Source organism: Tyto alba, unplaced genomic scaffold (genome assembly GCF_018691265.1).
Source record: "Tyto alba isolate M040663 unplaced genomic scaffold, T.alba_DEE_v4.0 Super-Scaffold_32, whole genome shotgun sequence".
NCBI lineage: Eukaryota > Metazoa > Chordata > Aves > Strigiformes > Tytonidae > Tyto > Tyto alba.
This window is the reverse complement of record NW_024881307.1, coordinates 9,239,713-9,264,299: the sequence shown is the minus strand read 5'-3', so window position 1 is coordinate 9,264,299 and position 24,587 is coordinate 9,239,713. Positions and strand designations below refer to the sequence as shown.

The 24,587-nt window shown below is 51.4% G+C and overlaps 2 protein-coding genes across 3 annotated transcripts; both read right to left on the bottom strand.

Annotated features, from left to right (window-relative positions):
- Nucleotides 1–19: 19 nt before the first annotated feature.
- On the bottom strand, nt 20–8,490 carry SLC37A4 (solute carrier family 37 member 4). Of its 2 annotated transcripts, XM_042800536.1 has the most exons (9): nt 8,224–8,490; nt 7,902–8,134; nt 6,345–6,588; nt 4,895–5,053; nt 4,433–4,518; nt 3,367–3,480; nt 3,010–3,075; nt 1,820–1,958; nt 20–1,531 (listed from the first exon to the last, which is right to left on the bottom strand). In XM_042800536.1, the coding sequence occupies exons 1-9, from the start codon at nt 8,369–8,371 to the stop codon at nt 1,365–1,367; spliced, it is 1,356 nt and encodes a 451-aa protein (XP_042656470.1). In that variant the 5' UTR covers nt 8,372–8,490; the 3' UTR covers nt 20–1,364. The 2 variants fall into 2 exon arrangements, with proteins under 2 accessions (XP_042656470.1, XP_042656471.1); XM_042800537.1 differs by lacking the exon at nt 3,010–3,075.
- Nucleotides 8,491–8,691: 201 nt separating this feature from the next.
- On the bottom strand, nt 8,692–23,985 carry HYOU1 (hypoxia up-regulated 1). Its single transcript, XM_042800592.1, has 24 exons — nt 23,831–23,985; nt 23,497–23,590; nt 22,169–22,247; nt 21,739–21,893; nt 21,557–21,633; nt 20,430–20,611; nt 19,717–19,832; nt 18,770–18,953; nt 18,214–18,348; nt 17,233–17,315; nt 17,001–17,133; nt 16,482–16,669; nt 16,064–16,202; nt 15,893–15,953; nt 15,044–15,126; nt 14,246–14,434; nt 13,869–14,068; nt 13,612–13,699; nt 12,893–13,015; nt 12,393–12,526; nt 11,806–11,890; nt 11,080–11,332; nt 10,139–10,222; nt 8,692–9,774 (listed from the first exon to the last, which is right to left on the bottom strand). Exons 1-24 carry the CDS (start codon nt 23,904–23,906, stop codon nt 9,713–9,715), a joined length of 3,003 nt encoding a protein of 1,000 aa, XP_042656526.1. The 5' UTR covers nt 23,907–23,985; the 3' UTR covers nt 8,692–9,712.
- Between the last annotated feature and the right edge of the window lie 602 nt (nt 23,986–24,587).

Here is a 24,587-nt window from a genome sequence, read left to right as displayed (position 1 = left end):
CGGTCTTACGACAACCAGAGCCCTTGAGACGCTGCTCCGTTTTTATTTCACAAATAGGAGAAGAGCATATAATTAAGTACAAAATGTAATTGACTTCCACTGTTTTAATTAAGGCTGGCTACCTACTCTTGCAACCAAGCTGTTGAGCAAAGTACCTGCGTGCAGGTTCTTCATGAGCTGAACTGGCCTCTTTTCCAGGACCCCTAAAGCAGTAAATCCTTTTTGGGAAAAACAAGAACATTCAACAATCCCCCTTAAAAACCTGAGTCTACTTATCGCAGAGAGCGCTGGGCCTGACGGCTTCAAGGCTGCTGGCTGGCAGCACTGGCTCTGCTACGGCCAACCCTCGGAGCCCGAGCCCTGACCCGCAGCCACGAGAGCGGCAGCTCTCGACCAAAACCATCCTAGACTCCGCAACTCGCACTGAAAAGATGCGAGCCAATACTAGAAATGCAGGACTTTCACAAAACCCAGCTGCAGGAGCTGTGGGCCAGCAGTAGCTGCTGTCGCAATACCTGCTGTCGCTGGGTCAGGTTTCCTGGCTGATTTGCAGAGCGCTCGCTACAAGCTACCGTGGCAGCAGCTGCTTCCCTTGCAAATCATTAACACTGTACACAGAAATCGCACCGGGCAGGATCGGTTCAACAGAAGGAGCTTCTCTAAACGCTCTCCCCTGAAGTGCCAAGAATGTCTTGGAAACGTGCCTATTACTAAGTGCTGTGGAGAGCCCTGCCACAGCACCGCACTGGCGTTCCGCTTGTCCAGAGCAAAACACCGCCCTCGCTCCTAACAGCTAATTCCGCGTAAAGCTAAAGCCACGCTGCTCTCCAATCAGCCGAACTGTAATCATCATCATTCACTGCTCTGTCACTGTTCCAGGGCCGAGAGCGTGCAGGGAGCTAAGTAAACCGAGACAGCTGCGCTTACAGCTGCCGGAGGGGATGAACAAACCCGGCCAAGGCACCCCCGAACAACGCGGCTGAATTGACAGTTAATGCCTGAGATGAACAGTACGGACAAAACTAAACGTGACAGTGTGACAGCTCCTGAAGCCAGTAATTTTTGAGTACTTTTAGTGGAGAAGCTCAGGCTGCGAAGCCTGCCTGCTTCACCAACAGTGCTGTGAGAAGGAGGTACAGTAAAATCATGGCAAATGTAAACTAGCTGAACTAATCACATCTCGAGGGAAAAAGCGATCGGTAGCAGGAACCTTGTGCCCCCAGGCACCCGACAGTGGATGAAAAATCGAGACACTTTTATCTAGGTTGCAGCAATAGGTAAACCTCACTCCTAGGCCAGTTAAACAAAAAACGAGCATCGTTCACATCGGCACGGGAGCATCCTTTTCACCCAGCAGCTTATCCTCAGTCAGCCTTCCTGGGAATCCGGCCCATCTTGGTGCGGATGTTCCGCAGTAAGAAGAACGCCACCGTGCTACCGGTACAGGTGATTTCGGCTACCCAGAAGGCTGTGGCCCAGCTGTAGTGCTTGGCAATGGTACTGAAGGGTAGTCCAGCCAGAAAACCCCCAACTGTAAGGAAAAACAAACAGCAAACTAGCAACGCTTGAGCATCTCTTTTATCTGCCAGTACTTGTTTTTGCATGTATTAAAAATTCCTCAGGCCTGGTTTGAACTCAAAGCACAAGGCAAAAACCTGCCAGCTACAGCAGAAAGCATCCCCGAGGCTTCAAGCTCTATTATCTCTGCTTCTTAGGTGGCTTCCCATGACCTGACACTTGGCACCCAGGGGCTAGACCACGCTTCATCGAGAACACACACGGGTTTTGTTTGTTTTTCAGGGAAACGGGCATTACTCACCGTTGGCCATGAGGGCCACTATGGCATGGGAGGTGCCGCACAAGTTGGCAGGCGCGCTTTCGTTGGCTATAACCCCAAACAGGGCGATCGGCCCGTACGAGGAGAACCCAAACACAGCTCCCAGAGTCAGGATCCACAGCTGTCAAAATAAGTTAAGATCAGAAACAGGATCCGCGCATCTTACCACGGCCAATCAGCAGCTGCTGACGAGCCTCAGATCCCATGTATGGTACGAGGGGTTTTGACATTTTCGGGCTGACACCAGCTCCCTGGCCCGCAGACAGAAGAGCTCGAGCCTTTGACAGACCCCACATACATGCAGCCCAGCTGCATCTCCACCACACGGTCTTGTGGGCCAGCGCGAGCTCCCCTCTCCCTCCTACGGTTCCGCACCCTACACCGTGTACACACAACGTGTGCCCATTAGCAAGAATGAACCAAAACATTGAAGAGAGGTGGGCAACGAGCCTGTGAAATCACAGGAGAGAGCTGTGAATCGAGTCGCTTTTAAAAATCATCCTGGAGGCATCAGCTAAAACCTTTTCTCGTTTTAGATGGAAGCGACTGATCAGAGCATCCTAATTTGTGAGAAGCCACTATCCAATAACCTCTATGTTACTAAACAAACACGGAAACAAAACCGAAAAACCCCAACAGTTTGAACTTTGGCGTTGGTTTACGCGCTAAGAAAACTACCCGGCCCAGAACTGATCAGTCGCTTGCGAAAGGACGACAAAGGATAAGCAACTTGACCACCTCAAGATTACAGCATGCTTTTTGAACTATAAACACCATTTCAAGATGCCCAGGAGGAAGTAAAGGCTGTCTTACTTTCCAGGTGGGAAACAGCAACAAAGAGTTAGGAAAAGACTTGCCAAAAATTAAGCAGGAAGGCTGCAGAATCATTTCTCCTGGCCTCACTCACAAGACCCCTTAACTGACTGCATCGTACCTGATGAACAAACATCCTCAGAACCTTCTAACTTACAAGTTTTATATTCAGACTTTTTCAAGTCAGTTAGTGTAATCAAAGGATTGTAAGAAAAGGTTGCTTTTACAAAACTTACAGTAATCTCTTCTCAATGCCCTGGTTTTAAGTTCTGTAGTGCTAACCAACCTCCCAGGATAGGAAAAAGGCAGATCAGCGAAAGCAGAAACAGGCAGAGGGAGAAAAAATGCAAGGCAGAAACCTCATGTTCTGTTAGGCCTGTAAGATCAGCTAGAGGTTGCAAGGCTACAGTCCAGAAGTGATTTTCCTGAAGAAGAGAAAAAAAAAAAAAGGAAAAAAGAGAAGTTTAATTTACTTTTAGCAGTTATGAGGGCAAACGCAAGTCATGGCCACGCTATAGCCGGTAACACAGGCTACCCAAGCCAGCTTAGGCAGTAGAGGCAGTCCAAGCCAGACTAGGTTAGCCTGCTTTTCTGCAGCGCAAACAAAGCAAATGCGAACTTACAGTTCTTGGGAAGGGTGAAGAAAACAGTCATACTCCCTATCATCAAACTCCTCACCGTTACAGGGCCATCCCCACAACTCACACATGGATTACCTTGGGAGAATCGCCTGTGACTGTGACTCGGAAGAGAAACATGGACACGCACATCCCGGCCATCATGGAAAGCAGCAGCGTGTGTCGAGGATTCCCGTAGCTCGACAGACCGACCTGTAGCACAGAACGGGAAACCGGGGGTCAGAAACCAGAAAGACTCCTTCCGTTTTATACTTGTGGTAACTAACGGCCAGTCAGAAACACCAAGGGTGCATCAAAAGCACACCTTCTTGCAAGATTCCTTGGCTTGGTTTGAGAACTGCCCACAGTCAAACCGCGCTAAACAAGCAGTTCTTAGTGATGAATTACACTTCTCTCATCAACTGCATCCTATTTCCACCCTGATTTTGGCTTCGGATCCCAGAACTGGATTTCACTGTGGGTTTTTTTCCAGACAGAAGACAACTGTCAACAACCAGATCTCTTCCGACACAGAAATACGGAGAGCACAGTAAAGCTGACAAAAAAAAGATCAAGCATTTTAAACCTCACAGGTGTATCTCAATCCCTAACATCAGCAAATGTATTTCCCCAAATCTTCCAGTGCGTTCAGCAGTTGTTCTCAGGCACGCAGCAGAACCGGGCCTACTTCCCTCGGTTGCACCAAGCAGCCGCCACACCACCCTGACCGAGCATCTCGGTTCAGCTGCTGAGATGGGTCGCATCCCTCCCAAAGATGGGTAAAGAGATGGGTTAATCGCGAGTGGTATGAATTTCAAAAGTCCCATTTCAAAGCAGGGTAGTTTACACACAGAACTGCATCCAAAAGAAAAGCTTGGGAAAACAGAGGAAAGACACACGGTACCGAGAACGGCTCTCTTTTAGCACGAGGCAGCAGCTCCCTGCCTCCGTGTTCCGGGTACTCTGAATCTCCAGAGCAACATAAACAAGGGGAGCATTCCGCTCCGCTCCTGGTGCAGGTACTACAGGGTGGCGGCGGTGGAAGGGGAGGAAATCGCCTTTAAGCACTCACGAAGGAAGCCAAAACAAACTGGACAAACTCTGAAGCAGCTCAAACTGATGCTGCGTTATCTGCCCAGCACATCTCGGGGCCCAGATTACTTACTCTTGCCACTGCTCTGTCAGAAAGGTATCCAGCAGCAATGCTTCCCACCAGACCGCCGATCTCCAAGGCACTCATGTAGGAACTACCTGGAACGCAGGTGAAGCCAAGAACAGGCCATCAGGTTTGGTCATGACAGCAAAGCTGCTGTGTGCTTTAGACCAAGCTCAGGTGCTGTCAGCTCAGCGAGGGACAGAAGGGACACGACCCTCCAGCTCATCCTTGTACAAGAAGGCCTGTCTGCCGGTCCCAGGAGGGCCCTGGCACCGAGGCTCTGGCTGCGCGCAGTAACTTCATTGCTGGGGTATCTCAACAGCTACATGGATCCAAGCAGACAGGTAGGAGGTAGGCAAACGAGTGTCTCCGCTGGAGACGCCCGGGTCCTTTTGCTGCACCCAGTCAAGCTCCGGGCAATACCTCCCAGGCTGCGGCCACAAAGCTCACAACCGCGGCTTTGCATCTTACCCACAAGCACGGATTGTCCCCTCTCCTGGATCAGGAAGAGCTGTCCCCAGTCTGTACAGCACGTTTTCACTCCAAAAACGACCAGGTAGCCTGTTGAGAGCACCCAGAGGTACGGCGAGAGCAACAGCTCTGTCAAAGTGCTATTGTCGCTGGAGGAACCTGTCAGGAAGATCAGGAGGAGCGTTACTACTGCTTGAGCACAGCTACCGAACCACACCGACCCAGCCGCGCTGCAGACAGATCTGCAGGCAGGATTCGTGTACAAGGACGTCCTTACAGAGGGAGATGATATTCATAGCTACTGGCAGTGAATGGCTTTACCTCCCCCTTATTCTGGGTTTGCCGTGATTTCAGACTCTTTTCTGCCAATTTATTCCACATTCAAAAGAATAATCAAACCACCACTTCCAGTAATTTTCTGTACTGCGGTTGCCAGCAAGCCCTTTGCAGAAGTTGTTAGAAAAATTATCTGCTTTTCCAGATTTTGTGCTAACGTTTTTAAGCTGTGCCTGTGAAAGACACTACACAGACCCAAACAAAGATGCTGACTTTCAGGTGCTACCTTGATTTTTGCATCAGTCTTCCAGGAATGCCTACAAACCTACCCTCCCCAGAGAACGTGCTGGGGAAGCGATATTGTTTCCTCAGCCAAAGAGGACAAGCCAAGCAGCACAGGCATTGCAGGATAGGCTGAGTTTCCTCTGGCCTTTAAAATCCTACAGCAAACCTGTGTTGCAATTCTGTTCTTCCCATTCTGCTTTCAGAGAAGCACCATACTCAACGGTCTGAACAAACATTTACTAACTAGATGTCCTAGGTTAGGACAGAAAACACTGAGCAGAGTCCACCGCCAGCCAGGGGTCAAAAGAACCCACGGCGGGGTGAGAGGAGAACTGCCTGTCCTCTGCCAACAGGGAGGAGAGGAAGGCCAGGCGAAAGGAAGCATTCCCTGCTGTTGCGGTTTTCCTCTCTCCAATACCCCCACGGAGACTCGGCTCGCAGTCCGAGCAAACGAAGCCCCGAGAAAACCAGAGCACTGTTAGGAGGAAGCCTTTACACACACGGGGAGAGGGCAGAGCCAGCCACAAGCGTCTCCATGACACGCAGGCGGCTGCTGGCAGGCCGGGGAGCAGGACCGATCGGCAGTTCGGGTTCTTCCTCTGCCCTGCTCCTCTGTGCTGTGACAAACACTCGTACACCGGCCCCTTCCCACAAGGTTACACCGGGGCTTGGTTTCTACGACTCTTTGAATTTCAGTGCAACAGCTTGACAGTTACCAGAATACAGCTGCTGCGAACAAGCCCTTACACGTGCCCGCCAAGCAGCGATTTCAGGAGGTGGGAAGGACGGAGGTCTCGGCACACCGATAGTGACACACCTGTGCCAGAATATCGACAGAAGGCACCGCGCCTTCCGCGGCTGCCGGCTCACAGTGAAGTCTCACACTCACCTTTCTTCCCTTTCTTGGCTCCTTGTTCAATGTTGGGTAGCCCAACATCCGACGGCTCGTTCTTAATGAGGACAAGGCAAACAAAAGATACAACCACGCAGGTGAAGCCAGAGAAGGACAAAGTCATGCGCCAATCGTAGCTCAGAGACATGAGAGCGGCGACAATGGGGCCCAAGCCTCCAGCCAAGTTCATGCTTGTAGACAGGATCGACCACCAAGTCCCAAACTGGGAAGGCTCAAACCACTGTGCAAAAACAAGAAAAACGCCATGAGGTCTGAGAAAGAGAATGATGCTGCACCTGAAAATCCTCACTCAAGGCCCACGCTGCGAGTTCGGGGCAATTCAGGCCCAGATCTACAAAAGCAGGTAAAGAGAGCGCCCGCTCTTCGCTGTCTTCACGCAGGGAACTCCAAACATTACCCGAGTGTCGGCCATAGGAGCCTGACAGGTGCTCACACCGTGAGCCAGCTCCGAGTTATTTCCATTTACAGACCACGAAATTGAGACACAGGCTGGGAGAGGCAAGTTTAGAAGCGCACGGTCCTGCGACCCCGCTCGCTAGGAGCAGTGTCCTCCCGGAGAGGTCTGCTGGCACAGGAACACGAACGGATACGCAGAGGGTCACAGGGTAACTTCAGGACTCACTGCTGCGTCAAGTATCAGGCACAACCAGCTCTGCGTTGCAACGTGCGCTCAGCGCCAGAACCACTGGGCTGGTTGCTGTTGGCAGCAAAAGGTGAGGGCAAACGTCTTCAGAAAACACAATGTCTGCTGTTCCCGTTATCCGAGCCCTTCCTTTCTGTGCACACAGCTATCCTGGACAGCCCTTTTCTCACCAGCTATACGAGGCTAGATGCCTCACAGAAGGGCAGTGCAGTTGTTCATCTTTCCCCCCGTCCCGCAAGCAGACACATTCCTGGATTTTACATCTCTCAATAGAGGTTAGCACACAGCCGACCTCCTTTCCTTCTGTCCTAAGGCAGAAATCAATCTGTCCCGTTTAGATTGTCACAAAACCCAAATACACGCAGCGTAGAGGCTTGACTCACGCTGTTCCTCCATATGCTACCTGGTTTTCTACCTGAACAGCCTGTCATTTGCAATTCCGGAGTTCCCTGAGCACGTGGATGGAATTTTACTCATCGCCCCTTGCCCAGCAGCAAACTGCCGCAACGGTGAAGAGACAAGGAGGTCTCTGCCTTCATACTTAAAACACTGGATTCCAACCAGTTGTGTCTCTTACAGTGGAGAAGGTCTGCTACCAGGAGCTGTTACTTACCCAACCGTGCTAGAACCTAGGCACAGAAATGCAAGGGCTGACAAACTTTTTGAATCTTTGCTAGAGTGAGCAGGACCCTGTGCATGGAAACTCGCTCTGCAGGCAGGAGAAAAACGCAGCTAGCGGTTTCGACCTCTTTGGCTTGAAGGAAGCAGAAATAAGTGTGAGTTCCCCTGGACTCGGCACGAGCGTTCCCGCAAGGCGGTCTGCTGCTGGGACAGCTCCGAGGAAGAGCCATGTGAAGCCTCCCCCCCGGCCCGGCCCCGCAAACGCTTACTTTTCGCAGTATCTTCCCGCAGGGCGGCCAGCCCAGGCCCTGGGCCAAGCCATTGAGGAACCAGAGCCCAGCGAAGGCCGTGACGGTGGAGCTCCAGGAGAAGACCACGTTGACCAAGCCCACCATGAAGAGGCCGGAGGAGAAGAGCCAGCGGGCGCTCATCTGGTCGGAGAGGACGCCGCTGACGAACTTGCTGATGGCGTACGCCGCAGACTGGCTGCTGGTGACGAGACCTGCGGCGGGGCAGAGCCTCAGGCGGGCGGCACGGCGGGATGCCCGCCGGTACCGCCCGCACCGGGCGGCGGGCGGCCCGGGCACTCACCTAGCTCGTCCTTCCCCAGAGGCACCTCGGCCATGACGGCGGGCATGACGAACGAGAAGGTTTTGCGGTTGAAGTAGTACAGCGTGTAACCGGCGAACATGGCCGCGAAGATCACGGCGCGGTAGCGCCCGTACCCGCCGGTCGCCATCCCGCCGCGCTCCTCGGGGGCCGGGCGGGGCGGCCGAGGGCCCCGCGACCCCGGCGGGCGGCGACGCGGGGCGGGGACGGGGCGGGCGGGGGCACCGGCCGCTGCCACCGGCTCCTGCCGCAGCCCCGCCCCGCCGCTCCCATTGGGCGCCCCGCCCCGCCGCTCCCATTGGGCGCCTCGCCCCGCCGCTCCCATTGGGCGCCGGGCGCCGCGCCCCGCCCCCGTCCGCCCGCCCCGCGTTCCCCCCCGGCCCCGGTCCGCCCGCGCGCCCGTACCGCCGCCCGCGCTCCCCCAAAGCAACGGACCCGCTTGGAGGAGGCTGGCGGGAAGTGTAATTTTTATTTTTGGTTGAAGAGGCCGGAATGGAGAACAACATCAGATGCACATTCACAGGTGTCCACGCGAGGCGGGCCAAGCCCCCACTCGTGTATTGCAGCAGCAGGAGCCGTCCCGAGGAGGCAGGCGGCCGAGGACAGGGAAGCTCACAATGAAGCCAGTCCGAGTACACGAGATACCGAGGAAGGACGATAGCTACGATTAAGGTTGCCAGTTCTGATTTTGCCTCACCCTGTGCCGCCCCTCTGGCCTCTCAGCGGCTGTTGTTCTGACGACACCACATGCTAACACCTTCCTTCTTTCCCTCTCCTTCGCCTTCAGCGGTGCCAGCTCTGAAATTTTGATTTTCTAGTAAAACTATAAACAGAATCTTTTTGTCCAGTCTCAATTCATGCGTTTCGGTCTCTGCTCCAGAGCACAGCTAGAGATAGTTTTAGCAACAGCCTATGGAAAATACACTCATCTGTATTCTGAAGATGGAAGCGTCTGCCTGCACAATTCTCTTACACCTCCCCATGCAATCGAATGAGGATGCGCCTCCCATCAGCTGAAACCACGCAGTTTCTCTAAGCTAGGCCCTCATACGCAAAGACAACACCGTCTCAGCTACATGTACTTCTGCATTAATCCCATTTCTCTTCACCAGAGAAGGCGTGGCACAGAGTTTACCTTCCAAGTTACTTCCTAACACTTCTGGTGTTTCTTTTACTGCTTTCTCTCCACAGACAAGTCACTTCGGTGACTTCTGTACCAAAACAGAGAAAATTCTCGGTGGGCGTAACTGCCACCTTTAAACACGTAAGAGAAGAAAAACAAAAAAACCAATTCACTAAGTTAGTAGCGGCAAAATCCCCAGAAAGAAATAAGAAAATTTACATCTCTATCCCATGTTGATGTCAGACTGTTTGGTTGTGTTCCATTTATATCGTGACTAACCGGGTCCATTATAAAAACAAAGTAATCATGAAATAAATAGATGTTGACACTAGTGGGATTTCAGGGGTGTTATAACTCATCATTTTTCCTGCTTTCTCCTCCAGCTTCTGTCTTCTTCTCTTTTCTGGACCCTGTGTAATGAAGCGAACTCAGTTACACACTGTAACAGTTCCTACAGCATCCAAAGCAGCGCTGAAAGCCCTCGATATGAAGCATTCCACCAAACCCTGTCTGTGGGACAGAAGTCGGGTGGACGCTTTGGGGCCTGATACTCGGCTCCCGAGAGCTGAAGACGGTCCCGCCCTCCGCCTGCTGAACAGTCACCCTCGCAACAGGAGCGGCCCAACACACGTGCGCCTGCACACCAGCTCGTCCGCCACCGAACGCAGGCTTGCAGCCGCAGGCCTGGCCACAAGCTGCAGTGACAGAGGCGCAGAGCAGCTGCCCAGGCAGGAGGCCGTGGTACATTAAACCGTTAACCAAACATTTACCCACCGGAGTTTGATCCAGGCTCATCGTCTATTGCTACTTTCTCAGCTGTAGGAGGTTCCTTGGCTGGACCGGCATCCTCAGGTTTGCCTACAATTAAAGCGGAAAGAAGCAGAAGTTAAGGGAGAATACACAGATGCGGGGAGAGGAGGTGACCAGCAGGGAGGTTTACAAACAAGCCAGCCGTGGTGGCTCAACAGGATTATAATAATTCACTCTCACGGCGCATCCCTCTACAGCACTCGGGCAAGCATCACAGATCTGCTCTTTACGTCTCACCGCCTCTGTCTGCCAGGCTTTATGTCCCTAGAAGCACCAGAGTCATTGGTTGCCCAGGCCAGTCCCCTCTGGAGCTGTGACTATAAGCCAGATCTCTTTCTCAAGTCAGAGGAACAGGCAGGCAACTTAGCTGACAAACAGCAGTGTAGACTTAAAAGGACCAGGGCGCTTAGAAACTTAGGATCTTAAAAAGTTCAGAAAACTCCAAGTCCTAGTGTCCCAATAGACTGTTTTGGTTTAATTCTGGGGTCCACCTAAGCCACAAATCGCTTATCAACAGCTCATTCTTTTCCTTGATATAGGACACAACCTTGAATACTTGGCTCTGGACACCCAGAACGCAACTGATGGCTTAATCTTTCTTATAAGGCAGGCAGGCAGCCGGCCAAAGAGACAGATACTGACTAACCATCTTAAGACATTTATAAATATTTTCTGTTCCCTCACAGAAAAAACACCAAACAAATGGTGGGGGGAAAAGGACACTGCCATAGCTAGATTTTCCCAGCCGCCTTTTTGAAAATTAAGAGGAGGATCATTTAACCCTACAGTTACCTACTGTCTTCACTCACTTAGCTCCCCTTCACTCAAGGCTGAGCAATACGAGCGTGTTACACGTAGTAAACACACACTACGAGTTACGCACATGCTCTCCATTCGCTCCTTACCTTCTTGTTTCCCCTCCGTGGGAGGGATAGTGCTCTCAGTCTCAGACGTTGCTGTAGCATTCTTGCCTGAATCGGTTTTCGTGGTATTCTTTTCTTTCTTGGGTTTGGGCTTTGCAAACTTGGCCTTATTCAGAAGGTACTGCACTTCCCTGTCCAGGCCTGCTATCTTCAGCTCTATATCTTTGGACAACAGGACAGGTTTCTCAGTAGGAGAGATCTTGTTCTGTTCAGCCAACGTCTCATTCTTCCAGATCTGTGGGATGGGAAGGACGAGGTGCTTTTTAATAGCTTCTGGGTTTCAGGAACCACTGTATATCACCAGCGCCTCAAAGTCAACCCTCCCAGGCCTTCTATCTTACTCAGGATAACACTGCTCCCTGCTGTATTTCCACCAGCTTCTTAGTTTTCCAGACATAGGACAAAAAGAAACAAAACTCACAAAACCCAGTGTCTGCTTTTAAAAACTACATGCGGCCAGATTACTGGGCTACACCACGCCACTCCTGGAGACAACTCTCCACACGCAGCACAAAAATCATTATCCCCTCAAAGCAGTCTGGGGTCAAGCTGGACAGTAGAAAACATCGCAACACACAGAATCTTTGCTGGCAGCATGGGAACAACACACACACTCTATTCCATGACCTTGAGTGAAAGTACACAACAGGAAACACAGCCCAAACTGCCATCCCCACCCTCCCCCAGATTCATTCAATCCTTTATTACTGTTGTTTCATTGATGGCTTTTTCCAGCGTACTCAGTTCCACCTCTGTGAATATCTGGTCAGACTCTGGAATCATTCGGGCTCCCCTTAAAGATAAGAAGAAAGTTTCTTTCAGGCTACACATCGGCAACTCTGTTTACAACCCCAGCAATCACAGTAATAGTCACTGCACATACCAACCAGTTAGTGTTTTTTGCACCTGTGTCTCCTACATCTGCAGGAAACAGATCTCTAAATCAGTCTCTGGATGCTAAGAATGAAATACAGAGCCAGCAAATGCAGCTAGCATGAGAGTAGAAAAACAGGGAAGATAGAAGGAGCCGAGTCCATAGGACCAAGAGGGAAAAATCTGCTTGCAAACAGCGTGTACAGCATTGGACACTCCCTGTCCCCCCAGTCTGAACAGAGCCTGTATGCTTCTGTTAAGACCTTCTGCAGAACCAAGGACTAGGAAGCAGGGCTTTGGTCTTCTTCCCTCAAGAAGCAGTGGTGGCTTTCAGACCACGTGCCATTTGGTCAAGTTCTGTTGCCTTCTCTTGTATTACCAGCTGCACAACTCTCCTCCCTAACAGCTTAGCTTGCTCTTACTTGAGAAAGATCGTCGAGTGGTTGAGAAGACTCTCCAGCGCAGCCAGGCGTTCTGGCCACTTTCTCCTTTCCTCAACACGGAAGAAGAGGTTCCTACAAAGCTTTTTCAGCTCTGAAAGCTTGTCTTTCAGCTCCTGCAAGCGGGTAAGAGGGGAAAGGCAACAATTAGTTTGCTCACTAGCTAACTTTGTAAATCCTCAGAAGTCAAAACTGCAGTTTGTGTTGTTTTCTCTAGCAAATATACTGTTTTGATACAGTAAAGAGAGACGCATGACTGAACTTTACGTGGAATCAACAGAGTATTTCTGAAGCTGTTGAAGACGTACCCTAGGCTGGAAGAACAACTTCATATTTTGTTCTGGGCATAATGCGCTGAGGAAGCAAGAAACTTTCAAGAACCAGGTAATAAAAGATCAAGATGGATCAATACTTCGGCAGCCTGCGGGGCAATTTCTATGCCAGTTACAGCAGACTGGCATCCTGACTACACGCAGCAATACCTTAGTTGCAGCCGTATAGCCCTCTTCCTCCATCCAGCTGGAAGCCTCGCTAAGCTTTTTGGAAATTTCTTCTCTCTGCTCCTCTGTTGAGACAAACTGATACTCCTCTTGGTAAAGCTTGTCCTGAAAACAACAAAGCAAGCACTCCCGTCAAATGCCACTAAGCACGGAAGCATAAAACCACCAAGTCACCCACTGGCAACTGGGCTGGAACTCCTGGGGTGCTGCCTGCACTGGCCAGGAGATTCTCACTGAACCCTCCCAGACACGAGCTCCCACTCCCAGCATTACTAGCAGCACAGTTGTAACACACCGGGTATATAGACACACCCACACGCCAGGTGCCTGACGGTAAAGCTGCAACCACCATTATTTCACACGCACTTAACATTAATTGCCTCTTCTCTCCAAGAGTTCTAAAAGAAGCTGTAGCTTCTTTCCAGCCTGAGTGCAACTGTTCCAAAACACACAGGAAAGTGCACATAAGGGGTACCAGAAACCCCAAGTTTAAGGTGTTAAACGCACTGAAGGAAAGCACTCATTCCACATCAAGTTCCTGAGTCCGCGTGGGCTTGGAGTCCTAACGGTAGCAGAAAATGTGACCGAAAGGTGAGAGCCAGGCTCTCCAGATCAGCTTCCCCCAGCTCAAACAACTCCCCTGTGCTCAGATCAGCCCAGCTGTGTAAGTCGCTTCTCATTTCTTTATATCCCCCTCCTACCTGGGTCTCAAAGATGAATGACTCCAAGCTGTTGGCAGATTTTTCTCTTTCCTGTTTCTCTAGATCTCTGACCGTCAAGTCTTGGAGTCTAACATGCAAAGAGAACAGACATCAAAGGTAGCAAGTGCCTTCAGGTGAGCACCATATCATACACATCAGCTTCTGAGGACATCGGTACTACGTGAGCGATCGCCATTCCGAGGCAACTCCCCTCCTTTATCTAGAGCTTTAACCCAGTAGAGCCATTTCAAACGTACTTTTTCATCGAGCTCTTCAGTTCATCCTCCAGGAGGTCAGGCACATCATTTACATCCAGTTCCATGGTGATCTCATGGACAAGCTTCTGCTTCTTGGGCGCTTTGATCTTCTTCTCTTCCTCCGTTTTGGTAACTGTGCTGTCACCAGAACTTTTGGACAGTTCTTCCTCTTTTGTGCTTTCTCTATTTTCTTTGGGATCCTGTAACAGATGAAGTACATTCTCAAGCAAGGGAACAGATTCGCTGATGCTTTAACTTCTTCCAAGGCAGGGCACCAAAAGGGAAAGAATTCCATGAAGCACTATAGGAATTGTATTAGCTTCAAAAATACCCCTCAGACAGCAAAATCAGTCCCATTCCTTCAATCTGATGCTCACCTGAGACTCTGATTTCTCGCCTTCTTCCTTTTTATGCGACTCTGCTTTTGGAGGGACTGTTTCTGCCTGACCTGGAGACTGCTGTTTCTCTTCTCCCTGTTCTTCACCAGCATCTTCTGCACTGCTTTTTTGATCTTGTTTCTCCCCCTGCTCTTCTTTACCTGTTTCTGCTAGGCTCTCTTCTTCTTCCTGGTCGTCACAGGCAAGCAAAGGGGAAACCAAAACAGGGGGTTTAATGTATAAATTCCCAATGTTTCACAGAACAAAATTCTCTGCCGAAAAACCTATGTATGAAAACCAGCAGTCACCGTGACTGCAACTGCAGCCATCAGCGTGGGGCTGTGCTGAGCTAGAGTATTAACTGAGTCACTTCAGTGCAGGACACGGCTCTGACAAGGAGCTTTCATCTCACCAGAAGGAAGCCTAATCACCACTGCCAGCGTAACGGCAACTGGACCTATATGGTCTGGGAGAAAGCAAGGAGCGACACTTGCACAGACGACACACAGGCAGAAACCTACCCACAGTGCACGAGGACGATTCAGAAACGAGAGGCTTCCCCAGAAACAAGTCCTGTAACGTTAGCCCACCACTGCTGGACTTGCCAGCAAAAGATCACACGTTTCTTTAAACGCACGCCACGCGAAACCCAAGAGGAATATCGCATTTTCTGAAAATATTTAAAATCCTGACATGCTGCCAGGCACCTTTAATTCTGCTCACACGAATCGCTGCCTCTTCAGCAGCCGTGGCAAGACCCAGGGGCTCCCTCCTGCTAGCAGTCACCCTGGGGCTCACCTGAACCGAGTCTGTCAGGTTCTCTCCAGTCTCTGGTGTAGGGCCACCACCCCCAAAGAGGCTTGAGATGGTGTTTCCAAGTTCTGTCAATGGGAGACAAAAAAAAAAATCCAGAACATTATGTATCTAAAAGGAAGAAGAAAGTCATCTCCAGCTCTTGGTTCTTTCTCTCACAACCATAATGATCACCAAAGAGCTCCCCTGGCACTGTAGGATAGTTACATACGCTCCAGGAACTCATCCTTCCCTGACCCCACTTTGTGTTTTTGTGTGCACAGGCAAGTGGGGCCTCTACCTCTGCTGGAATGTGATGTGAAATGTGTAACTTCGACTACAAAGCTTCAACCTATGGCTGCATTAGCCATCCCCCCGTCTCCCCTCCACCTCCAAACACGCTGATTTTCAACTCCTCTCTGTAGGGAAGTCTGTGCTCTAAAACCCAAGCAACGCAAAGCACAAATCATGGCATTACAACCCAGACAATGGGAAGGGAGAATGCTGCAGGGCTGTGGATGCAGGACCTCCCTTCAAGGCAGACCTGAAGTTAGCAGCTGTGGCCGAACAAAGAGGAAACGACGCCTATTTTTCATGTTGAGATGCATGCCATGGTCACCTTAGGAGCACGTGACATTGTAGAGCTCTTGGCAGCACCCAGAAGCCACTTGCAAAGGACTTTTAGATATTCTGGTGCTGTATATACAATCAGAGGCTACGGCTAAGCCTGTAGTTTCCACGTTCCAAAACCGCAGAGCTTGCTCCGCTCAGAGCGGTGATATGCTTTAGTTAACCCAGCTACCGCAGGTAAAACGTAAAAAATAGTCAGTATGAATATCAAAGTTCAGCATTTACTTGTCAGCGTTGACTCCTCCTCCAGCTTGTCTTCCACCAAGGTCTCAAACACAGACTCCACCTTGGAGAAGGGAGCACAGAATTAGTTTTAAGCAGGGATCATCAGTACCGGGGAGAGACAGAACTGGAAAATACATGCACCGACAAACATCACGATGGCGTGGTGCTTACCCGGTCAAGACTTAGTACTCCACTCTCATCCATGTTGAAGTGAGCTTTGATGCCTTTGGATTCATAATCAGAGTGCTTCTTGAAACTGTCCCCAACTCCCTTTAGCCGCACGGTAGTGAGATTGAGAGAACCAAAAATCCTGACGGTACAGAGACAAAAGCATAGAGGAAAACCTAAGATAACAATGCTGAGGAACGGGTGACCACTTCTTCACAGCCACGTCTGCAGCCATGGACAACTGCAGAAAGCAAGGTACTGGCACGGTTCGGTTTGCTAAAGCGCAGACAACTGGGAGAACAGATCTACAAATACGCACCGGTGCCCAGTCAGACACACAGGCTTGCCTGACAATTAAATTTCCAGGCAGGCTTACCGCACTGCCAAGGAGCCGTCTGCTCAGGTGCTGGGCCCAACTCACCGCATGTCCTCCTGGTTCAGGAAAGACAGATCTCCATAGTTGACGTAGAACTCAAAGTCGTCCGTGTAGCGGTTGAAAGTGATAACTTTGCGCTGAGGATAGGGCGCCATGCGCTGGAACAAAATCCTCTTGTTATGCTTTAGACTCCTGGATTTATCATCCTCCTCAACTTCACGGGTAAATTCCACCTGCAGCACAAAGAGAAAATACGACTCATCAACCGCAAACTTCCTTTATGGCATCTTCTATCAGAAGTTTCCGCGGCATTTGGCTGCTCTGCCTTGGGCACAGGGTGGGGGACAGGCAAGCACTTCTCAACAGATGTTTCTATATGCCTGGCTTCTGGGATACAGCACATCTGCAGCAGGGCCAACTTCCTTCTGCTTTCTTTTTCACATTGGCAGAGAGATCTCCAGAACTTCCTTCCTCGAAGGAATCCAACAGATCACCCGCAACGTTTCTCCCAGAACAGCCCCGTTCACCCAAACCTTGCACCAGAGAAAGCGAGGCAAGGCTCACCTGGATAGGAAACACAGCAGCATCCCGAACAACGAAAGGCTTCACCTTGAAGGCTTTGCTCAGAGCAGCTGCCTGGTAGACTGCACCCATAGCAGCAGCCTCATCGGCATTGATATTCTTGCCCAGTTCTTCTCTACGAAGCGAAAAGCAACAGACATCAGCTTTGCAGCCGCTGCCATAAACAGCAACTTGTCAGTAGGAGACAGACTAGAAGGGGGCCTCACATACTCACTTGCCCACCGCTTTCAGCAAAACCTCCTGCACTTTGGGGACCCGTGTGGCACCGCCAACTAGAATCACCTGGTCAATTCCATCCTAGGGATTGGAAACAGTCACCTTGTCTTGAGAAAGCAATTTTGGAAAGCTAAGTTCAGGGCTTCCTTAAGCTCACTCCCCAGTCACCATGCACTGATGTGGTGCTGACAACACCCGTGCTACATCCTGCCATCCCAGCGCAGGTCAGAGCCTGACACATCTCAGACAGGCTGGCACAAGCCATGCCAACAGGAGAAACCTGGAGCCAGGTCCGTCAAACAGGGACAACATGACCGCTGCTTCAAGTCACCCGAAACATGGGACTTTTGAAATTACACACTACAGCGTAATGCCAGAGGAGCCAGCGACTCAGACAGCGAGCTGGACCAGAAGAGACAGAAACCGGACTCTGAGAGGTGATTCAGTGTCTTGCACGGAATACCAGAGTCAAAAGATGCCCAAGAGCACCCTGGCAAGCAAGCACTGAGCATTTAAAACTGCAGGAAGTCTCTCCAAAGGACCGCATCGCGTTTGGTCCAACTGCAGTCCGCAATGGGGCTTCTAAAGGGAGCACTCAAAGGAAAAGCCTGAACGGCAATAATTCTGTTCCCAGGCGTTCTGAGTCGAAAGGTCAGGAGCAAGACCAGGCCAGCATCCAAGACAAAAAAAGATCTGTGTTTCAAACCTCTGGCCCAAGAGTCAAGGTTTTTTTAACGGAAAGAAACCCCTCCTCCAAGTCCTTTGTTTCCAGTGGGTAGGCACAGAGAGTCATGACAGAAGACTCCTGGCTGACACCACATTAAGTAAACTCAGTGCAGCAGCACCACCACTGTACTACAGTGACAGGCATCTGTACCTCTCAGCAGTGCTGACAACGCAAACACCGATGACCCGATTGTGATGTGACCGCAGCTGCCGGCACAGAAGCTTCAGGCTTACTGCACTTTCTTAAACATACCAGGTTCATCTCTGCGCTGCTCAGAGCCTGGTGCACAGGTCCTGGGACTCGCTGGAACAAGTCAGAGCACAAATCCTCAAACTCTTGCCTTGAGACCTTGGCCTTGAAGTCAATGTCATCCAGTAGCCCCTCAATCTGTCCAGAAAAACAGCCAGAATTCGATTATTGGCAGAGCATTCTCCAAGCAAAATCTCTGCCTGACTTGCCCGGTGTGCAAAAGGTTCCAGCTTTCCTAACGCACCCAGGACCTGACTGCACTCATCCGAGCCCTGCCATTGCCCAAGTGATGAAAGGACGGAACGTGGAGTTAACAGACAGCTTCTCTCAGTAAAAGATCACTTACACTTCACCTGAACAATTCTCCTCCAGTCCACTCAATCACCAGGGCTACCAAGTGGGCTCAAGGGGAGAGGAACCACCACCACTCCTGGAACACCAGGAACGGTGCTCTTGAGCACACCGACGCTGCAGAGGACAGCGTTCCTACGCACTCGTCATCAACCCTGCCCGCCCTCAGTCCTAAACAAGCTGGAAATCCCGTGACAGGAGGTCAGACCTGCGCCACGTGGTCAGCATTTGCACTCAGGACGGTTTTCAGGCGGTTGGCCTCCTTCAGCAGTTTGGCCATGGCCCGGGCATTCTTTCGGACGTCTTTTGAAGGGTGTTGATCATTAAAGAGTTTTGCCAAATAGTCCCGGAGACGAAGCTCCATCTCTAAACCTCCAAGAGTACGGTCAAACCTGAGCAAAAGAGCAAACGGAGATGTAACAACATAAACTGAGTTGAAATACAAACAGACTTCATGTATAATTTCCCAAATATGCAGAGCAGCAAGTGGTCAAAGGTAGCTGCAGTACTACCAGCTGTGACTGACTGTGAAAGAACAACGGTTGTTCCAAAAAATAAGACATTATAATGACACAAAGAAAGATGCACCACCGCAACAGCCTTTGAGCAGGAAACTTCCATTATATTATGGCAAAGGCCTTATTGCTGAGCATGCGAAACAGCTGAGAAGCCGAAGGATAACTTTCTCAGGTCCCAGGTATTTTCTTGGAAAGAGCAGTATGAATGTTTCGGAGTTAAAATTACTGGGCTGGCGATGCACAGCACCCCCCTCCTTATTTGGCAAATGCACTGCACTTGCATTCCTCTCTAAAATACTCTGCTTTTTCAAACTGACACGCTCAACTTCGGTAAGATGACAGGAAATTGAATTATGCTCGAAAGGCTTGAGGCTATGAAAAAAAGCAAGCCTGAAGCAAATTAAGTACACCGGTTGCCTCCTGGGCTCCTGGAAGTTCTCAGTTACCTTCTGCACAAGACAGGGACACCAGAATTATTACCCGCTGGAGCCTTCTCGCTCCAAACACTTCCCACTCTGCCATCCAAATTACCGTGCGGAAGCCTCACTGCAAAATGCCACATTCAGAAGAGACTGTGAAACAAAGGGTTTCTTTCCTGAGACCTGTGGGTTTTGCACAACTCATGTTGAATTCTTACCCAATGCCCTGGATCTGCAATTGAGGCTGGGTTCCCGAGTCCTTAGTTTTCACTGTCTGATACGTAACAATAGTACAAACGGTGCTTCCTGCTCCCATGTCGTAAAACATGATATTCTGAAAAGAGAAGCTGGGACGGTGAAGCAGAAACACCTGGATATCCCCCATGAATAAGGAAAGAACCCACTGCTGTCCGAGCTTGATACAGGCCAAGACTATCCGCTCCCTAGCCTGGTTTTACTCTGTAACCGCAGGACTCACACTTTGATCCAACGCAGGAGATGTTCAGGGTCACGCTTGACACGAGCTGACAAGAAAACTTTTTTCATCCATCATATAGATCAGAAAACAAAGGTTTGCTCTTTAAAAGTTTCTTCAACCTCAGGAAAATCAAGTATTTCAGAGTCGGTCTTCCAATACCTCTGAAAATTGCGATTGTTATTCCCCCCACCCCGGGTTGATAGGCAATGAACAAGCACAGGTTTACAAACTGGGAACTCCCAGCCACTTGCCCTCACTCCAGAAGCTTTCGGGCTTATTCGCACAGGATTTAATCTCTTCCTCTTGTTGAGGAGCCCGTGACAACAGACGAGACTCCTTGACTGGCAGAGACCACTTCCTCACAGTTAAGTCCTTTCGGTTTTAGCTCCAGCACCTTCACCTCCACATCCAGGCACTCGCACGGGACTCCCCGCATCTCCCCACTGCACCTACCTGTGCGGTGGCATTGATGTCTTTCCTCCTAAAAACTCCATAGTTCAGTGCTACGGCAGTGTTGTCATTGATCAGCTGCAAGACTTTCAAGTCGGCCATGCGAGCGGCGTGCAGAACTGCTCTCCTCTCTGCCTGGTTGAAGTAGGCAGGAACAGTGATCACCGTGTCCTTGATGGGCTGCTCTGAAAGAGATGAAGGGAACGTGTGTTTCCATCAGTGTAGCCACAGGCAAAAACTCATTAAAAGCCAGAGAAGCCAAGGTAACGAGCGACTCGTACAGAATGCAATCCTGAAGCAGCATCAGCAGCCAGGATCAGCAGGGGTGAACCTGTGTCCTGTTGAAACCAAGCAGACTTTACAGATTCTCACAAAGCCACGCGCCCACTGACCTCTGTTTCACGTGTTAAGATACTCTCAAATGCTCTGGGATGTCTTTGGTTTCAACAAGTATTATCTCCATGCAGCCTTCCTTTACCACCGGATTATGTTCACTCTCCAGAGAAAAAAAGTCTTTGGACTGGCCTCGGTATCACTAACCAAACAACATGCAGCTTCCTAGTACCAACGCAAGCCAAACACTTCAATGAAATTCACCTGATTTTCATTACGGTGGTATTTCACTAGCAACACAGCATGGCAAATGCGGGCCAGCCTCTTATCTTTTAGCGAGTTTCACAATAGGGGGCAGTTTTTGTTCTTTATTTGTAGTTCAGCTCCAGCAGCAAGTCTACATCCAGCCAAGTTACAACAGAGACTTCGACAGAGCCAATTCCGTCTTCCCCTGCAGTTACTTATCAACGTGCCTCCACTCTAGTCACGTGCATGAGCGAGAAAGTGCTTTAGTCTTTCTCCAGAGATTACCAGTAAGGCTTCTTCACTGCAGGGTTGTGGGGGATCTCGGGTACCTGCCCCCAAGAATAGCATTAAGACCCCAAACTTGCATCGTATGAGAAGCAAACGATGACTCGATAGCTCCTAAGTCTTGCTTACAGACTACAGCTGAAGGGACCCAACACCCTGTTGCTAAAAATCTGTGGATTTTTCAACACCTTCTGTCTCTACTCAAATCCTATCATATACAAAGACACACGGAGAGATATTGCAAGAAACAGTGAAATCCTTCCAACCTGCAAATTCCTCAGCCAGACCACGTGAATAGTTCAGGATCATCCCCAGCATCTCCTCTGGAGAATACTGTATTGTTCTACCAAAAACAGACAGGAAAGAAAATTTCAGCAACAACAGAGTCAGCTGTAGAAGCCTGGTAGCCAAAGTCACATCAGAAAGGAACCCAGAAGCAGCCACTTACTGGGATAGCTTGAAGATAACGGTCTGCCTCTTCTCATCCTTCACCAGTTCATGCTCTGGGAATCGGGACCGGTACAGAGCCACGTGGGGGTTATCAATATGCTTACCCAGCAGATCCTGAAAGTATCTGAATGCCACCTTGGGGGTCCTTATGGACTGCAGAAAGAAAAGGCGCATCACTCAGCTGTGCTGTTGTTCAACAAACCTCTCCCAAGCTGTGGCGAACCACTCTTGTTATGGGGTTTAGGACCGCAAGACTGGTACACAAAAAGCCAGTACAGAAAGCCAGCAACACACCAAGGACATGAAAAGTACAGGACAAGAAATAAAACCTCCTAGCTCGGACATTTGTCAGGAGGAACCCAGCAGCGGAAACACACATTCTGCGTGCAAGCACTGCAGTCGGCACGACGAGTAACGAGAACTCTCACCATTCCCAGTGCACTATCGCTGAAGAGACGCTCGTTCTCCTTCAAAGAAACAGCCACGGGGGTTTTCCTTCGTGACTCCCTGTTGTAGGAAGAGAGGAACAAACCAGACAGAAGAGGTGAGCATCCCTAGTGAGGGAGGACATTGTTTGTTTTTAAGGGAAGGTGCTTGGATATCACCTACGAAGAGGAAAGCCAGCCTCCGTTCAGCTGAAGGGCTGCAACAGCAGCACCTCCCTTCAGAGCTTTCACACATCCTGATGTCCCTCATGACACAGGCCAAGAACGTGCTTTACCGAAACACAGACAGACATCTTTCCAATTCACAACTGAAGCTGCGGTGGGCAGATTGTTATTCTTCCCATGACAGAAGAGAACTTCACAAGAGATGACTCACTTCTGCTCCAATTCATGCACTGGCACACCGAGGTATTTTACTATGCGAACTACGAAATAAAGTTGTCTGCTAAACTCAGTGCACACTACCCACTTCCAAATGCCTCATAACACGTTATCCATTCTCTAATGTAAGGCTACAAAAAAAAATGAATTGCCACAAAGAAGAAGTGCTTACAAGTAGCTTTATGGAACATGCTGCTTGATACTTAAACAAAACTAGCTTTAGTTTTGCTTTCCTCCACCAGCGAGCAAGGCAAGACAGTTCCCTCATTCTATCAACGACTGCCAAGTTTCAGGGGGCTGGGTGAAAAATCCATTTATCATCATCTCTCGGTCCAGACTCCCAGAAAACTAGGATGTTCCTGACCGTGCATCCTCTCCCAACCGCAGGTTTTTCATTCAGTGTCCTGGGGACGGGTCGCAGCAACAAGAGCCAAGCGAAAGGGAGGGCTTTATTTGCTTCACAAACAATATGGGTTCCGAACAGCTGCAGCAAAACAAACCCACCTCTGGGTTCCCTTATGGAGAACTAAGAATCCAGATTCTTAACGGGACAGGCACAAGAAAAAAACACTACACTCTTCCACCTTTGAACAACAACATGACCTTAATAGCACGGGCTTTCGGCTGCTTGCTTAAGCGGCCCCCAAAGTACAACCAAGCACGCTGAAGATGAAGTTAAAAACTGAACCGCCTGACGCCCAATAGCCGCTCACCTGGGGCACGAAACAAGTCAGAAAACCCCGAGTTAGAAGAGGGGCATATTCGCGTCACAACAGAGGCACAGCACTGCTTGAACCCTCACTACCCTAACCGACTGCCTCCTGGCGGCACGGGCAATGGTGGCTCACGCCCCGGCGACGCGGGCAGGAGCCCCCCACATGGCGTTTTCGGTACCGGAGTCACACCAGGGGCGAGGAATAGCCGCTCACTTGTTTAAGACGATCTCCATAGGCACCCCGGGCTTCACGATGGCAATCTTCATCGACTCACTGCCCACGTCCACCGACATCACAGCCACGGAGCCTGCAGCACGCGAGGAAATGAAGGGAGGAAAAAAAAAAAAAAAAAAAAAAGTCACTAAGAACCGGCGCTGCGGGAGAGCAAACTTCCGCCCGGGTCCGCGCGGCCTGCGGCGGGGAACCGAGCTGGGCGGGCCGGGGAGAGGGAATCGCGGCGGGACGGCACCGAGGGGCGAGCGCCGGCCGCCCCCCCGTTCCCCCCCCACGAACGCCGCGGCCCGGGCGCCCCCCGGCCCGCCCGTACCTGCGGCGGGCAGGCGGCAGCAGAGCAGCAGCCAGCCCAGCAGCCAGCCCAGCGCCCCGCAGCGTAGCCGCGCCATGGTCGCGGCCCGGCCCGGCCCGCCGGGAGCTGCTGCGGCGGCGGCGGCGGCGGCCCCGGCGTCTCGCGCAGGCCCCGGCCGGGACGCGGCGCGCGCTCATTGGCGCGGCCGCCAGCGCCGGGGCCCCGCGCGCCAATCCCGGCGGTGCGCGCGTCCCCATTGGGCCACGTCGCGGAGGCGGGGAGGGAGAGAGGGGAGAGGGCGGAAGCGGGGGGGGGGGGGGGGAAACGGCGGGAGGCGCAACGCCATTGGCCGGGCGCGCCTGGGGCGGGGCGAGGGGAAAGGGCGGGGCGGGGTCCCGCGCGCGCGCGCGGGGGTGCGCGCGCACCCGCAGGGCAACCGGGGCACGTGCGGCTCGCCTGCTACGCGCGCGCCATCTGGCGGCCGGCGGGCGCCTCAACGCCAAAGGGCCCCGCCTCTTCCCGGGGCCCCCCCTCACCACCCCATAGCCCCGCCTCCGCTCTCTGACACGCCCCCTGACACGCCCTCTACCCGGGCTCCGCCTCACCGCCCCGAGGCCCCGCCTCTGCCCGAGGCCCCTTCCCTAGCCCCGCCCCTTGTCCGGGCCCCGCCTCTACCCCTTCCCCCTGAGCCCCCCTTACCCTAGCTCCGCCCCTCCACGTAGCTCCGCCCCTCCACGTAGCTCCGCCTCACCATCCCAAATCTTCGCCGCGTCGCCCC